The following is a 17,676-nucleotide window of genomic DNA, read 5'->3' on the forward strand; positions in this document are numbered from 1 at the left end:
ACAATTAACAGCCAGTGAAAAAATTGAAAAATTATGCAAATACTTCAGTCAAGTGGAGGTCCTGACCGAAATATTTGCTTAATTTTTAAATTTTTTCACTGGCTGTTAATTGTCCTCGTTTTCTTCCTTTCTTCGCGATATTATGTTTTATCATGATTAGCCAGTGTGGTCTCAGAAATTATTTATGAGAATTATTAAATGAATTAAAAAACAATCTATGCATCTAAGGTTGTCAAATGGTGTACCTGTATTATCTAAGCAACTGATAAGTTCATTCAGTTGAATTTTCAAGGGGATGTTGATCTAAATCAAGAGACAATATGTGTATGCAGATGGCGAAAAGGTCGTATCTTCAATATCTTAGGTATGGGTAAGGACATTAAATTAAGACTAGAGTACATTGAGGGAATATTGAATTAAATAGAAAAATAGTTTGTGCATTCACGGTTTACGAAAAGGGTTTATCTGTTATTAAGGAGTCTCTAAGGAAATTAGCTTTGAATTTTTATTGTATCTTAAGAAGGGAGGTAGGTTACTATTTGTCTAGTCAGGGTCATAACCTGGTGTTGTCAAAATGGCTTCAACTCTATAGAATCCCAAAGATATTGCAGATCTTTGAAACATTCATTTGAAGGGTATTCATGTTTCTTTCCTTCCCAAATTATACTTTACAGTTATTATAAAGGTTTGTTGCAAAATGTTTTGCAGTAAATGAATAGCAAGGCAGAACCTTAATTCTTAAGGAGAAAAATTGGAAAAGGTTTTACAAATATCTCTTTTGTCAGCCCATGAAAGAAACCTGTCAATTAGAAACTAGCAGAGATTAATTTAAAAGAAAATATAGTAAGGGAGTTTTTAATTGTAAAGTAAAGAGCTACATTAAACCTTTGATGAACCAAAATAAAGCCAAATACCTACTGAATCTTTATAAATAAAAAGTTACTCGGACTTCCATTAAAGAATATCAATACATATCAAACTATCAGTCTTCGTTTCATTCACTCTTTTCAGTAATCTTGGTTTTAAATAGCGATGAAGACCACATTGCCTTTTCATCACAAACATCAGCAACAAGAAGAAACTACAGGGAATTCTTTTCGCAAGACAGTTGATTTCTATGTATAAATGAATATTTACATTGAGTATTTCGAGTCCAATGGCCATCATCAGCAAAACATAAATCTATAAAAGATAGATGACTCACAATAGTATATAACCATTAAAATAAAATTAGAAATTTAAAACAGTCCCAGCATCCTTACTTCAGCAAAGTTCAACCAGTTCTTGTTGTTTTTGATGTTTAATTTTGGTTTTTAGGATGATTTCTTTTTTGGTTGATGTTATGATAAATTAGTACTTATATTCATAGTACAATTGTTTTCTGGAAATAATTAATGACGTTCAGTAATTGCTTTTCGTTTTGGGTTTCAGTTCGTTATAGATATTGCAGCCACTTTCCTTGATTTTCCAGCCAATATTTTTTCCTTGTTGTTCTAGCCAGCGGACGGTAAGTTTTCTGTTTAGGGGTTTCGGATAAGGCAGTTCTATTAGCCTACTTTTTGTTTTGATCTGACTCTTTGTTTGGCTGTCTCAATTTTCGCATGTCTATAATCTTCATCATTGTGATAACACATCTTGCTGTTTTGTTTGATTACTTCTCGATACGCCTGGTCGGTTGAATACCTTTGCTTTTTTCTTTTCAAGATGTTGTCTCTGTTTTTTGTATAGTACTGTTTTTTTAAATTACGTATAATAACTCGCTTAGAAGGCATCTTATTACAAAACAAGAAATAATATTTTCATCTAATTAACACTTCTTGTGACTCGTATCGAGTATCCATAACCTAACAAAAACTAAAATTAATTTTTAAATTTTCAGGTATTTTGTTAGTTTGAATGAAAAGATTAAAATTATTGCTCAGATATTATAAATATTTTTGCAGTTTACATAATAACTTTAGCGATTCTAAACTGTAAAATAAAATATATATTAAAAAATGGAAATTTTTGGTCTGAAACTACGTAGTCAATCCCACATTGGGTAGTTAGAACCTAACCAAAAATAAAACTAATTTTAACATTGTAAGGTATTTTTCTAGCTAGATTTGAAATATTCGAACTATTGCTCGGATACCATGGATATTTTTGCAGTTTACACAAGCTGCAAAGAACGCACAGGCTGATCTTTGTAAATTGAGAAAAATTTTACGAATGTTATACCGGGATTACGAAAAATATTCAAAATTAAAGATTAAAATTATCTCTGAAAGAATAGATTTTGTTGAAAAGTCAGCTAGAGATGCTTTCGGAAAACTTCATAGTAATATCCAAAAGAAATGTTGCATGTTTAGTGAAAAGCTTCCAAGGGATGGACCGGCAACTGTGGAACAGTTTGCAGATGTAATGGGAAATCTTATACATCACTGTGACTATATGGAGGCATAATTGTCCTTTACTTAGTTTCAGCTTAAATTCGATGATCGAGCCTTTATGTAATACTAACTACATCCAGCGACTATGACGTCATTGATCAATATTGTATATAAAAAATTAAGTTTTTGTAGAAAATAATTAATTAAAAAAAAAGGCGCTAGATCTAGAGATTTCCTTTAAAATGAGCTATTGAACAACTATCTACGATGTTCCAGTGCCAAGCTATCTGTGGATACAAAGAAAAAAAAAATATACCGTTCAGGCAGAATGTTGTAGTAGCTGCCACTTTTCTTGATTTTCAAGCCAATATATTTCCCTTGCTGTTCAAGCCAAGGGACAGAAAGTTTACTATACAGGGGTTTTGAACAAGGCGGTTCTAATGGTATACTTTTTGTTTTGATCTGACTCCTTTTTTAGGAACTATGGGTTTTATGTTTCTTAACATTGGACGTGATCATTTCTTACTAGGTTGCTAGCTACCACTGCAACCCGGATCGCTCTTTATTGTAAACTATGGGCGAGAGATCGTTCTTTACTGTAAACTAGCTACCGCTGCAACCTGGATCTTTACTATAATTACTATAGGTTATAGCTCGTTGTTTAATGCAATACTTGTCGAAAGATGAACGTGTATAAATATTGCATTCACTTATTACGTCACATATGGTTATCTTTTAATGTATTATTACAAACAGGAAAAATCCTACGGCTTTTTTTGGAATAGTAAGAGACTAGCCTCGAAGGCAGCGAACTAAGTCTAATATAAGCAATGGTTTGTTCTTCTAATGATCGTCTTTTATTTTGGCGTTTCTTACTATGTTGCTAGCTACCACTTAAACCCGGATTATGTAATAGGTTGCTAGCTACTGCTGCAACCTAGATATTCTTATTTCTGCTACTATGGGCTAAGGTTCGTTCTTTCATGTAAAACTAGCAAAACATTTTTTCAGTCTGATGAAGATTAAACTAATGTGTCAAAAGTAAGGTTGCAAGTCGACGATTTTGTTTTGGCCTTATTATAATTGGTATGGTCTTTATTAATATTTATAACAATATCGGTCCTTTATGTACTCTTTACTAACCTACACTATAGTTAAGTGACCTCTGAAAATTAGTATAGGCAAGAGGTCGTTCTTTATTATAAATTTTAACCCCATTAATTTCCTTTAAAATGAGCCATTGATTATAAACATTATTTATCTAGTAGGGTTTCAGACAAGGTAGTTCTAATGATGTACTTTTGTTTTGATCTTACTCTATTTTTAGGAGTTTTGGGTTTTTATATTTCTTAGCATTGGACTGATCGTCTCTTACTAGGTTGCTAGCTATTGCTGCAACCCAAATTATGAGAGGCAGCCTGGCCGAGTGGTCCAAGGCACTGGTGTTAGCCACCAGTCTCTTCGGAGGCGTGGGTTCAAATCTTACCGCTGGTATACGATTGTGTTTGAAAGACTGCAGTGTGAAAAGACATCAAAAATGGAGTTTTTGGTGGAAAAATTTATTCTCTTTTACAAATAATTTATTTTAGTTACTAAAGATTTTTAACCCAATTAATTTCCTTTAAAATGAGCTATTGAACAACCCTCTACGATGTTCCAGTGCCAAGCAATCTGTGGAAAAGAAAGAAAAAAGAAAAACAAATATCCCGTTTAGGCAGAATGTTGTAGTAGCTGCCACTTTTCTTGATTTTCAAGCCAATATATTTCCCTTGCTTTTCAAGCCAAGGGACATAAAGTTTCCTATACAAGGGTTTCTGACAAGGCAGTTCTAATGGTGATTTTTTTGTTTTGATCTGACTCCTTTGTTAGGAACTATGGGTTTTTATATTTCTTAACATTGGACGTGATCGTCTCTTACTAGGTTACTAGCTACCGCTGCAACCCGGATGTTCTTCGTTATTCAAGCCAAAGGACGGTAAGTTGGCTATACAGAAGTTTTGGACGAGGCGGTTCTAATAGTGTACTTCTTGTTTTGATCTGAACCTTTTTTCAGGATTTATGGGTTACTTTAGTTTTCACTATGGGGCGTGTTCGTCTCTTACTAGGTTGCTAGCTACCGCTACAACCCAGATATTCGTTGAAACTTACATATTCCCCATTTATAATGAAATGTTATTCCAATTATCGTCTTTTAATGTAAATTACTATAACAACCAGGATGACGTCAGCTACAACTTGGGTTTATTTTTATGCTATATCATTACAAACAGGAAAAAGCCTACGGCTTTTTCTTCTTTGAAATAGTAAGAGACGATCCTCAAGCAATCAAGTAGCTATCTAAGTCCAATGTATGCAGTGGTATGTTATTCCAATGATCGTATTTTAATGTAATTTTCTTTATTTTCAAGCCAATATATTTCCCTTGCTGTTTAAGCCAAGGACTGAAAGTTTTCTTTACAGGGGTTTCGGACAAGGCGGTTCTAATGGTGTAATTTTTGTTTTGATCTGACTCCTTTTTTAGGAACTATGAGTTTTTATATTTCTTAACATTGGACGTGATCGTCTCTAACTAGGTTGCTAGCTACCGCTGCAACCCAGACTAGGTTGCTAGCTACCGCTGCAACCCGGACAATTGACAAACACAATTTATGATGAGCTATATTTGTCCTTTATGTAACTACACCTGGAACCACCATATATCAGTTATTATGGGAGAGAGATCGTTCTTTACTGTAAAAAGTTTCCTTTACAGGGGTTTCGGAAAAGGTGGTTCTAATGGTGTACTTTTTGATTTGATCTGACTCCTTTTTTAGGAACTATGGGTTTTTATATTTCTTAACATTGGACGTGATCGTCTCTTACTAGGTTTCTAGCTAGCGCTGCAACCTGGATTGCTAGCTACCGCTGCAACCCGGATTCCCATTACATCTGTAAACTGTTCCACAGTTGCCTTATGCGTTCTTCGGTACAACCTTGCAGAAAATTTAATTTTTTCATTATAGCTTTTGTCACCCCAGTATCTACCCATTATTCTAGTAGCAACTTTTTTCTTATATTTGTTTCGGTAATCTTCATTATTGTAATAACGCTCCTTGAACTTTTGTTTGGCTTGCTCAATTGTTGGTTCTCTAAAAACTTTACCATTGTGATAACGCTCCTTGATGTTTTGTTTGGCTGTCTCAATTTTCGCATGTCTATAATCTTCATCATTGTGATAACACTCCTTGATGTTTTGTTTGGCTGTCTCAATTTTCGCACGTCTATAATCTTCATCTTTGTGATAACGCTCCTTGATCTTTTGTTTGGCTGTCTCAATTTTCGCATGTCTATAAACTAAATCATTATAATAACGCTGTTTGTCACTATCAATTTTTACATCTCCATACGCCTAGTCCGTTGAATACCTTTGCTTTTCTCCTTTCAAGATTCTATCTCTGTTTTTTTTTTGTAGTACTGTTTTTTTAACTTGTGTGTACGTAGCTTGCTTTGATCTAACCATTATGTTATCATGAATGAGACCATTTACACTTTTGAGGTTTCTTATATAGTAATTATGACGTCACGGCGTAATGATTTTATTTCATGACGTCATTTCATGACGTCTTCAGAAACCACAACATAATGTCGTGTTTTTCTATTCACGTCATAGCTCTAATATAAAACTATGACGACATTCATTATTTATCTAGTAGGGTTTCAGACAAGGTAGTTCTAATGATGTACTTTTGTTTTGATCTGACTCTATTTTTAGGAGTTTTGGGTTTTTATAATTCTTAGCATTGGTCTAATCGTCTCTTACTTGGTTGCTAGCTACTTCTGCAACCCAAATTCACATATATAGTTATGAGAGGCAGATTGGCCGAGTGGTCCAAGGCGCTAGTGTTAGCCACCAGTCTCTTCGGAGGCGTGGGTTCAAATCTTACCGCTCGTATACGATTATGATTTATGTAAAAAAATCAAATATCTTTGAAAAGACTGCAGTATGAAAAGACATCAAAAATGCAGTTTTTAATTGAAAGATTTATTCTCTCTTGGAAATAATTTATTTTAGTTACAAAAGATTTTTAACCAAATTAATTTCCTTTAAAATGAGCCATTGAACAACTTTCTACGACGTTCCAGTGCCAAGCTATCTGTGGAAAAGAAAAAAATATCCCGTTTAGGCAGAATGTTGTAGTAGCTGCCACTTTTCTTGATTTTCAAGCCAATATATTTCCCTTGCTGTTCAAGCCAAGGGACAGAAAGTTTCCTATACAGGGGTTTCTGACAAGGCGGTTCTAATGGTGTACTTTTTGTTTTGATCTGACTCTTTTTTTAGGAGTTAGGGGTTTTTATATTTCTTAACATTGGACGTGATCGTCTCTTACTAGGTTACTAGCTACCGCTGTAACCCGGATGAGAGGCAGCCTGGCCGAGTGGTCCAAGGCACTGGTGTTAGCCACCAGTCTCTTCAGAGGCGGGGGTTCAAATCTTACCGCTGGTATACGATTATGTTTGAAAGACTGCAGTGTGAAAAGACATCAAAAATGCAGTTTTTGGTGGAAAAATTTATTCTCTTTTAGAAATAATTTATTTTTGTTACTATAGATTTTTAACCCAATTAATTTCCTTTAAAATGAGTCATTGAACAACTATCTACGATGTTCCAGTGGCAAGCTATCTCTGGAAACAAAAGAAAAAAAAAGTATCCTGTTTAGGCAGAATGTTGTAGTAGCAGCCACTTTTCTTGTTTTTCAAGCCAATATATTCCCCTTGCTGTTCAAGCCAAGGGACAGAAAGTTTACTATACAGGGGTTTCGGACAAGGCGGTTCTAATGGTTTTCTTTTTGTTTTGATCTGACTCCTTTGTTAGGAACTATGGGTTTTCATATTTCTTAACATTGGACGTGATCGTCTCTTACTAGGTTGCTAGCTACCGCTGCAACCCGGATAGTTCTAATGATGTACTTTGGTTTTGATCTGACTCTATTTTTATATATTTCTTAGCATTGGACTGATCGTCTCATACTAGGTTGCTTGCTACTGCTGCAACCCAGATTCACATATATATTTATGAGAGGCAGCCTGGCCGATTGGTCCAAGGCACTGGTGTTAGCCACCAGTCTCTTCCGGAGGCGTGGGTTCAAATCTTACCGCTGGTATACGATTATGTTTAAAAGACTGCAGTGTGAAAAGACATCAAAAATGCAGTTTTTGGTGGAAAAATTTATTCTCTTTTAGAAATAATTTATTTTAGTTACTATAGATTTGTAACCCAATTAATTTCTTTTAAAATGAGCTGTTGAACAACTCTCTACGATGTTCCAGTGCAAAGCTATCTCTGGAAACAAAAGAAAATAAAAAAAAATATCCCGTTTAGGCAGAATGTTGTAGTAGCTGCCACTTTTCTTGATTTTCAAGCCAATATATTTCCCTTGCTGTTCAAGCCAAGGGACAGAAAGTTCACTATAAAGGGGTTTCGGATAAGGCGGTTCTAAAGGTGTACTTTTTGTTTTGATCTGACTCCTTTTTTAGGAGCTATGGGTTCTTATATTTCTCAACATTGGACGTGATCGTCTCTTACTAGGTTGCTAGCTACCGCTGCAACCCGGATTGCTAGCTACCGCTGCAACCCGGATTCTTATATTTGATTCGGTAATCTTCTTAATTGTGATAACGCTCCTTGAAATTTTGTCTAGCCTGCTCAATTGTTGATTCTCTGTAATCTTCATCATTACCATGCTTTTGTTTGTTTTCGCATGTCTATTAACTACATCATTATAATAACGCTGTTTTTCACTATCAATTATTACTTCTCGATACGCCTGGTCGTTTGAATACCTTTGCTTTTTCTTTTTCAAGATACTACCTCTGTTTCTTTTGTAGTACTGTTTTTTTTAACTTGCGTGTAGCTTGCTTTGATCTAACCATTATGTATTCACGAATGAGACCATTTACAGTTTTGACGTTTCTTATATAGTAATTATGACGTCACGGCGTAATGATTTTATTTCATGACGTCATGGAGCAATGGTATTATTTCATGACGTCTTCAGAAACAACAATATAATTTCGTGTTTTTCTATTCACGTCATAGCTTTAATATAAAACTATAATGACATTCATAATTTATCTAGTAGGGTTTCAGACAAGGTGGTTCTAATGATGTACTTTTGTTTTGATCTGACTTTATTTTTAGGATTTTTGGGTTTTATATTTCTTATCATTGGACTGATCGTCTCTTACTAGGTTGCTAGTTACTGCTATAATCCAAATTCACATATATATATGTTATGAGAGGCAGATTGGCCGAGTGGTCCAAGATACTGGTGTTAGCCACCAGTCTCTTCGGAGGCGTGGGTTCAAATCTTACCGCTGGTATACGATTATGTTTGAAAGACTGCAGTATGAAAAGACATCAAAAATGCAGTTTTTGGTGGAAAAATTTATTCTCTCTTAAAAATAATTTATTTTAGCTACTATATATTTGTAACCCAAATAATTTCCTTTTAAATGAGCTATTGAACAACTTTCTACGATGTTCCAGTGCCAAGCTATCTCTGGAAAACAAGAAAAAAAGAGAAAGATAAAAATATGCCGTTTTTGGAGAATAACGTGGTTAATTCAATATCCGTCGGATAGAGCTTGCAGATATCAGGGTGACATTGCCAAGTAACCTGCTGCCCAATTTTTGGTTTTGAATGTTTACTCAGATTGTTATAGGTGACTTCAGCCATCATAATTTCCTTGTCAGATCTAGTTTTAGAGCATTTTTCAATAGTTGTCTCGCACATTTCAGGACAGTTTGTTCTACTACACAGACAATTTTTCGCCAAATATTCAGTAGAACTAAAAGAACTGTTTAAAACACAGTTAGAAATGCTTTTTTCTTGAGTCGGTGTTCCAGGAATTTGTTCTAAATCATTAGTCTTACAAGCACGTTTACTAATAACCCTAACAGGCTCGTTTTCGCCATAATTGAAAAACATTGCTTTTCCTTTGCTGTTGATAGGTATGCTTTTATATATATTTTTATTGCTGCTACAGAAACTGCAATTGCTCCTTCCAAAATCAATATACGAATTTTCTAAGAAGTACGCCTCCGTATATTCACTGTGTTGTCGAACATTTTCCATTGCATCTATAAACTGTTCTGCAGTTGCCAATCCATACCTTGGAAGCTTTTTGTTAAACTGACAACATTTCTTTTGGATATTACTATGAAGCTTTGCCAAAGCATTTCTAGCCGACTTTTCAACAGCATCCGCTCTTTCAAAGAGAATTTTAATCTGTCATTTTGAACACTTTTCGTGATCCCGATAAAACATGCGTAAAATGTTTCTCAATTTACAAAGATCAGCCTGCATTTTTGCCATCTTCTTGTATTCCTGAATGTAATTTTTCCCTTTGTCCTTATGCGTTCTTCGGTACAACCTCGCAGAGAATTTAATTTTTTCATTATAGATTTTGTCACCCCAGTAACGATCCTTGATCTTTTGTTTTGCTGTCTCAATTTTTACTTCTCGATACACCTGGACGGTTGAATACCTTTGCTTTTGGTTTTTCTTATATTTGATGCGGTAATCTTCATCATTGTGATAACTCTCCTTGATTTTTTGTTTGGCTGTCTCAATTTTTGCATGTCTATAATCTTCATCATTGTGATAACACATCTTGCTGTTTTGTTTTGCTCTCTCAATTATTACTTCTCGATACGCCTGGTCGGTTGAATACCTTTGTTTTGCTCTCTCAATTTTTACTTCTCGATGCGCCTGGTCGGTTGAATACCTTTGGTTTTCTCTTTTCAAGATACTATCTCTGTTGTTTGTGTAGTACTGTTTTTTCAAATTGCGTATAGCTTGCTTCGATCTAACCATTATTCTAATCAAGAATGAGAGAATTTACATCTGTGTCGTTCTTAAGTAGTAATTATGACGTCACGGCGTAATGATTTTATTGACGTCAAGGCGCAATGATATTATTTCATGACGTCATCAGAAACAACAATATAATTTCGTGTTTTTCTATTCACGTCATAGCTCTAATTTAAAGCTACGACATTCATTATTTATCTAGTAGGGTTTCAGACAAGGCAGTTCTAATGATGTACTTTTGTTTTGATCTTACTCTATTTTTAGGAGTTTTGTTATATTTCTTAGCATGGGACTGATCGTCTCTTACTAGGTTGCTAGCTACTGCTGCAACCCAAATTCACATATATATTTATTTATGAGAGGCAGCCTGGCCGAGTGGTCCAAGACACTGGTGTTAGCCACCAGTCTCTTCGGAGGCGTGGGTTCAAATCTTACCGCTGGTATACGATTATGTTTGAAAGACTGCAGTGTGAAAAGACATCAAAAATGCAGTTTTTGGTGGAAAAATTTATTCTCTTTTAAAATAATTTATTTTAACTACTATAGATTTTTAACCCTATTAATTTCCTTTAAAATGAGCTATTGAACAACCCTCTACGATGTTCCAGTGCCAAGCTATCTGTTGAAAAGAAAAAAAAAGAAAAAAGGAAAAAATATCCCGTTTGGGGAGAATAACGTGGTTAAAGTCAATTTTCTTGATTTTCAAGCCAATATATTTCCCTTGCTATTCAAGCCAAGGGACAGAAAGTTTCCTATACAGGGGTTTCGGACAAGGCGGTTCTAATGGTGTACTTTTTGTTTTGATCTGACTCCTTTGTTAGGAACTATGGGTTTTTATATTTCTTAACATTGGAAGTGATCGTCTCTTACTAGGTTGCTAGCTATCGCTGCAACCCGGATATTACTGTAAAACCAATTATAAAATTTTCATGTATTTTTATTGTTTAAATTAAGAAATTACTATTACTGATTAGGCATCATAGATATTTTTGCAGTTTACATAATAATTTTAGCGATTAAGCAAAAAAAGAAAATTTTGGTTCCAGGAGTTTCGGTTACTATTGAGACAAGTAGCTATTATTACTATAGAGTTCATTACCATGAACTGTTTGATTGCTTCAAAATTCAAATATCTTTGAAAAGACTGCAGCATAAAAATACATCAAAAATGCAATTTTTTTGACAAAATTGATTCTACTTTAAAAAGTATTTTATTTTTAATTACAAAAGGCACTAGATGTTGCAATTTCCTTTAAAATGAGCTATTATACAGCTCTCTATGATTTTCCAGTGCCCAGCTAGCTGAGAAGAAAAATCAAGCGGAAAGAAAAAATATCCCGTTTGTGGAGAATAACGTGGTAAAAGTCAATTTGCTTGATTTTCAAGCCAATACATTTTCTTTGTTATTCAAGCCAAAGGGCGGTAAGTTTCCTTTCTAGAGGTTTCGGACAAGGCGGTTCTAATGGTGTACTTTTTGTTTTGATTTGACTTGTTTGATTTGATTTGTTTTGATTAGCAACACAAATATTTCTTTGGAGCATTACACGTGCTCCAAACGTGCTCCAGTAGGTGCACGTGTAATGCTCCAAAGAAATATTTGTGTTGCTAAGGGGCTAGTAAATGGATCAATGGGAACAGTAACAAGCTTCAAGTTGCTACCAAACGGAGAAATAATTGGAGTTCTTGTAAAATTTGATGGACTGGAACTTCCGGTTGAAATTGGCAGAGAAACCGTGCGCTTTGAAGTTTTGAAGAAAGTCTTTTTTACGCGAAGACAGTTTCCTCTTCAACTGGCCTTTGCCATTACAATACACAAGTCCCAAGGACTAAGTTTACAGTGTGCAATTGTTGACGCAGGTAATTGTTGCTTCAGTCCAGGTATGTTGTACGTTGCTCTTTCCCGTGTGACCACTAGCGCAGGTTTACATCTAGTAGAATTTGATAAGACAAAGATTTATTGCGATGTTGATGCTTTAATTGAGTACAACCGTTTGAGACAAATTTGTAGAACAGATCTTCCATTGTTTGAGTTCCCAGAAAGGCAACTCAGAGGTACACCAGATGAAGTATGTATAACAAATGAAGTAAACTCTAAAGGACAACAGACTCAAGGAAAAAAAAAATTTCCATTGTTGGAGGTCCCAGAAAAAGAATGAGAATCCCTTCAGTTGAAGAACCCTTATTAATAGAAATTTATCCCAAAAATAAGAAAAGGATAACTAGTGTCGGACCGGTGGTGTCAACAAAAGAGAAAAAATTAAAATATTAATGCGAAACTTGATCACAGTGATATATTTCGTGTCATTCCACCGGCCCAAGATCGTCAAGAACAACACAAAAATGCTAATAATGCAAATGCACCAGCAAGTGCATATGTTACTCTTGATAGTAATAGAAAGGTATCAAGAATTATACATGCTGACTGGAATCAAGCAGAAGATAATATATTTCTCTCTGGATACGCAGGCAGCCAATGCTTTGCCATGGTACTCGCAAATATTGTCCGAGCTGCTATTATACCTCCAAGGCAATGGAATAAAAATATTCTGAACAGAAACATGATTGAAGGGGATACTATTTATGCTCTCATACGTGAAAGTAATAATAATAGAAATCCAAGAGTTTTTCCGATTCCTCCTAGTGGCTATTTGGTATTGAAAAATTTAGATGTCATCAAGGACGATTTTCTAATGTATGACGCAGTATTTTCCCTAAATTATGACGATAATTGGTTGTGCAGCGGAAGTTTATTAGATTCTATAAATAATGGAGAATTAGGAATTACATTATTGGCGGCTTTAAAAAAATTATTTAGAGAGCATAATGCTGGAATAATAGTTGCATACTCTAAATCACTGGGTCTTATGCATTATGATGAAAAATACTATTTTACAGATTCTCACTCATGCGGACCCAGAGGAGCACCATTGCAAAATGATAATGGAAAAGCATGTGTCATAGAATGCGACACGATTGAAGAATTACATCGCATTACTCGAAGAGTCTTCAAAGCCAAAAATGAACAATTTACTATTCATTATATTGACTTTACATTAAGTAAATTAAAAGACGATCACTGAAATAACAAATTTACATTAAATTTTATAATAAAGAACGACCTGTTGCCTATACTAAATTATATAGGCCACTTAACTATATCCGGGTTGCAGCGGTAGCTAGCAACCTAGTAAGAGACGATCACGTCCAATGTTATAATAAGGAACGAACTCTTGTCTGTACTAACTTTTATAGGTAATCTGGGTTGCATCGGTAGCTAGCAACCTAGTAAGAGACGATCACGTCCAATGTAAAGAAATTATAATAAAGAACAACCTCTTGCCTATACTTAATTTTATACGCCACTTTTTCTGGGTTGCAGCGGTAGCTAGCAACCTAGTAAGAGACGATCATGTCCAATGTTAAGAAATATAAAAACCCATAGTTCCTAACAGAGGAGTCAGATCAAAACAAAAAGTACACCATTAGAACCGCCTTGTCCGAAACCCCTGTATAGGAAACTTTCTGTCCCTTGGCTTGAACAGCAAGGGAAATATATTGGCTTGAAAATCAAGAAAAGTGGCAGCTACTACAACATTCTGCCTAAACCGGATATTTTTTTCTTTTTTTTCTTTTTTCTTTTGTATCCAGAGATAGCTTGGCACTGGAACATCGTAGAGAGTTGCTCAATGGCTCATTTTAAAGGAAATTAATTGGGTCAAAAATCTATAGTAACTAAAATAAATTATTTCTAAAAGAGAATAAATTTTTCCACCAAAAACTGCATTTTTGATGTCTTTTCACACTGCAGTCTTTCAAACATACTCCTATACCAGAGGTAAGATTTGAACCCACGCCTCCGAAGAGACTGGTGGCTAAAACCAGTGACTTAGACCACTCGTCCAGGCTGCCTCTCATAATTTGGGTTGCAGCAGTAGCTAGCAACCTAGCAAGAGACGGTCAGTCCAATGCTAAGAAATATAAAAACCCAAAACTCCTAAAAATACAGTCAGATCAAAACAAAAGTACATCATTAGAACTACCTTGTCTGAAACCCTACTAGATAAATTAGAGCTATGACGTGAATAGAAATACACAAAATTATATTGTTGTTTCTGAAGACGCCAAGAAATAATACCATTGCGCCATGACGTCATGAAATAAAATCATTACGCCTTGACGTCATAATTACTATATAAGAAGCGTCAGAACTGTAAATGTTCTCATTCATAATTAGATAATGGTTAGATCAAAGCAAGGTATACGCAAGTTAAGAAAACAGTACTATACAAAAAACAGAGATAGTATCTCGAAAAGAAAATTATAATATAGAACGACCTCTTGCCTATATTAAACTTTGTAGGCCACTTAACTGTAGTATAGGTTAGTAAAGTCCAGGTTGCAGCGGTAGCTAGCACCATCATCTGGGTTGCAGCGGTAGTCCGGGTTGCAGCGGTAGCTAGCAACCTAGTAAGAGACGATCACGTCCAATGTTAAGAAATATAAAAACCCATAGTTTCTAACAGAGGAGTCAGATCAAAACAAAAAGTACACCATTAGAACCGCCTTGTCCGATACCCATGTATAGGAAACTTTCTGTCCCTTGGCTTGAACAGCAAGGGAAATATATTGGCTTGAAAATCAAGAAAAGTGGCGGAAATATATTGGCTTGAAAATCAAGAAAAGTGAAAATTATTATAATAAAGAACGAGCTCTTTCCTATACTAAATAAACCTATACTAGCTAATTACATAAAGGATCGATAACATTTATGATACATGGGGCCCTAAGCTACTTTCAGTGGATATAGCTGAAACCGAGTAAAAAACAAACCATGGCACATAGTAACTAAACGTTAATATAATAAATTCAACTTTTAAATGGAAGTTTGGTACGTGACTCTTTCAAGGTCGTCTCTTACTATTCCAAATAAGAAAAAGCCATGGGCTTTTTCCTGTTTGTCACAGTCAGAACCGAAGTCTATCTCATATCCGGGTTGCAGCGGTAGCTAGCAACCTAGTAAGAGACGATCACGTCCAATGTTAAGAATTTACATTAAAAGACGATCATTGGAATAACAAATCACAGTATACATTTGATTTAGTTATCGACTTGATTGTTTGATCCGGGTTCCAGCGGTAGCTAGCAACCTAGTAAGAGACAATCACATCCAATGTCAACAAATATAAAAACCCTTAAATCCTAGAAAAAGAGTCAGAGCAGATTAAAATATACACTATTGGAACTGTCTTGTCCAAAATATCAGTATAGGAAACTCTCTGTTCCTTGGCTTGAGCAGCAAGGGAAATATATTGGCTTGAATGTCAAGAAAAGTGGCAGCTACTACAGCATTCTGCCTAAACGGCACCTTTTATTCTTTTTTTCTTTTCCACAGATAGCTTAGCACAGAAAAATCGTAGAGAGCTGTTCAATGGCTCATTTTAAAGAAAATTAATGAAGTTAAAAACTTTTTGTAACTGAAACATAACTGGATTGCAGCGGTAGCTACCAACTTAGTAAGAGACGATCACGTCCAATGTTAAGAAATATAGAAACCCATAACTCCTAAAAAAAAGATTAAGATCAAAACAAGAAGTACACTATTAGAAATACCTTCTCTAACCGGATTGCAGCGGTAGCTAGCAACCTAGTAAGAGACGATCACCTCCAATGTTAAGAAATATAAAACCCATAGTTCCTAAAAAAGGAGTCAGATCAAAACAAAAAGTACACCATTAGAACCGCCTTGTTCGAAACCCCTATTTAGAAAACTTTCTGTCCCTTGGCTTGAACAGCAAGGGAAATATATTGGCTTGAAAATCAAGAAAAGTGGCAGCTACTACAACATTCTGCCTAAACGGGATATTTTTGTTTTATTTTTTCTTTCTTGTTTTCCAGAGATAGCTTGGCACTAGAACATCGTAGAAAGTTGTTCAAAGGGTCATTTTAAAGGAAATTAATTGGATTAAAAATTGTTTGTAACTAAAATAAATTATTTCTAAGATAAAATAAATGTTTCAATTAAAACTGCATTTTTGATGTCATTTCATACTGCAGTCTTTTCAAATTACAGTAAAGAACAAACTTCCAGCCCATAGTAACTAAAGTAAGATTATAATTAATATTAAATATTTATCAATGATATCATAATCGTAGGTTGTAGCCAGGTCGCTCTTACTATTCCAATTAAGAAAAAGCCATAGGCTTTTTCCTGGTTGTAATACAATAAGGTACAATAAAGAAAGAACTCTAGCATATATTTTATGTTATAGTTATATTAAAAGACGATCATTAGAAGAACAATCCGGGTTGCAGCGATAGCTAGCAACCTAGTAAGAGACGATAACGTCCAATGTTAAGTTACAATTAATTTACAGTAAAGAACGATCTCTCATCCATAGTAACGGATATATGGTGGTCCGGGTTGCAGCGGTAGCTAGCAACCTAGTAAGAGACGATCACGTCCAATGTAAGAAATATAAAAACCCATAGTTCCTAAAAAAGAAGTCAGATCAAAGCAAAAAGTACACCATTAGAGCCGCCTTGTCCGAAACCCCTGTATAGAAAACATTCTGTCCCTTGGTCCGGGTTGCAGCGGTAGCTAGCAACCTAGCAAGAGACGATCACGTCCAATGTTAAGAAATATAAAAACCCATAACTTCTAATTAAAGAGTCAGATCAAAACAAAAAGTACACCATTAGAACCGTCTTATCCGAAACCCCTATAAAGGAAACTTACCGCCCTTTGGCTTGAATAACAAAGAAAATATATTGGCTTGAAAATCAAGAAAATTGACTTCAACCACGTTATTCTCCACAAACGGGATATTTTCTTCTTTCTTTCTTTTGTTTCCAGAGATAGCTTGGCACTGGAACATCGGAGAGAGTTGTTCAATGGCTCATTTTAAAGGAAATATATTAAAAGACGTAGGCTTCTTCCTGTTTGAAATCATTTGCAATAAGGAACGAACTGTAACCTATAGTAAATGAAGTATTAAATCAAAGACTTCGTGGTTCCGGGTTGCAGCGGTAGCTAGCAACCTAGTAAGAGACGATCACGTCAAATGTTAAAAAATGTATAGACCCGTAACTCCTAAAAAAGAGTCAGATCAAAACACAAAAGTACCCCATTAGAACCACCATGTCTGAAGCCCCTGTATAGGAAACTTTCCATCCCTTGGTTTGAACAGCAAGGGAAATATATTGGCTTGAAAATCAAGAAAAGTGGCAGTTACTACAACATTCTGCTTAAACGGGACATTTTTTTTCTTTTTTTCTTTTCCACAGATAACTTGGCACTGGAACATCCTAGAAAGTAGTTCAATGGCTCATTTTAAAGGAATTAGATTAAAAGACGATCATTGGAATATAGTAAAGAACGAGCTCTTGCCCTTAGTAACCAATTTCTTGTTAAATTAGCTAATTAATTTCACCTGATTTTGTTTTAATACTAA

At 35.0% G+C, this 17,676-nt stretch overlaps 1 protein-coding gene across 1 annotated transcript in view; it reads left to right on the forward strand.

Moving 5' to 3' along the window:
- LOC148956889 (uncharacterized) overlaps window positions 1–13,305 on the forward strand; it is a 66,887-nt gene extending 53,582 nt beyond the window's left edge. Inside the window, exons 3-4 of the mRNA XM_089092617.1 lie at window positions 1,498–1,507; window positions 12,513–13,305. Coding sequence (XP_088948743.1) covers window positions 1,498–1,507; window positions 12,513–13,305 — 803 coding nt within the window. The remainder of the gene's footprint in view (window positions 1–1,497; window positions 1,508–12,512) is intronic.
- The last annotated feature ends 4,371 nt before the right edge of the window (window positions 13,306–17,676 follow it).

Source organism: Artemia sp. Qi Xiang Cuo, chromosome 1 (assembly GCF_049724085.1).
Source record: "Artemia sp. Qi Xiang Cuo chromosome 1, ASM4972408v1, whole genome shotgun sequence".
In the NCBI taxonomy this organism is placed as follows: domain Eukaryota; kingdom Metazoa; phylum Arthropoda; class Branchiopoda; order Anostraca; family Artemiidae; genus Artemia; species Artemia sp. Qi Xiang Cuo.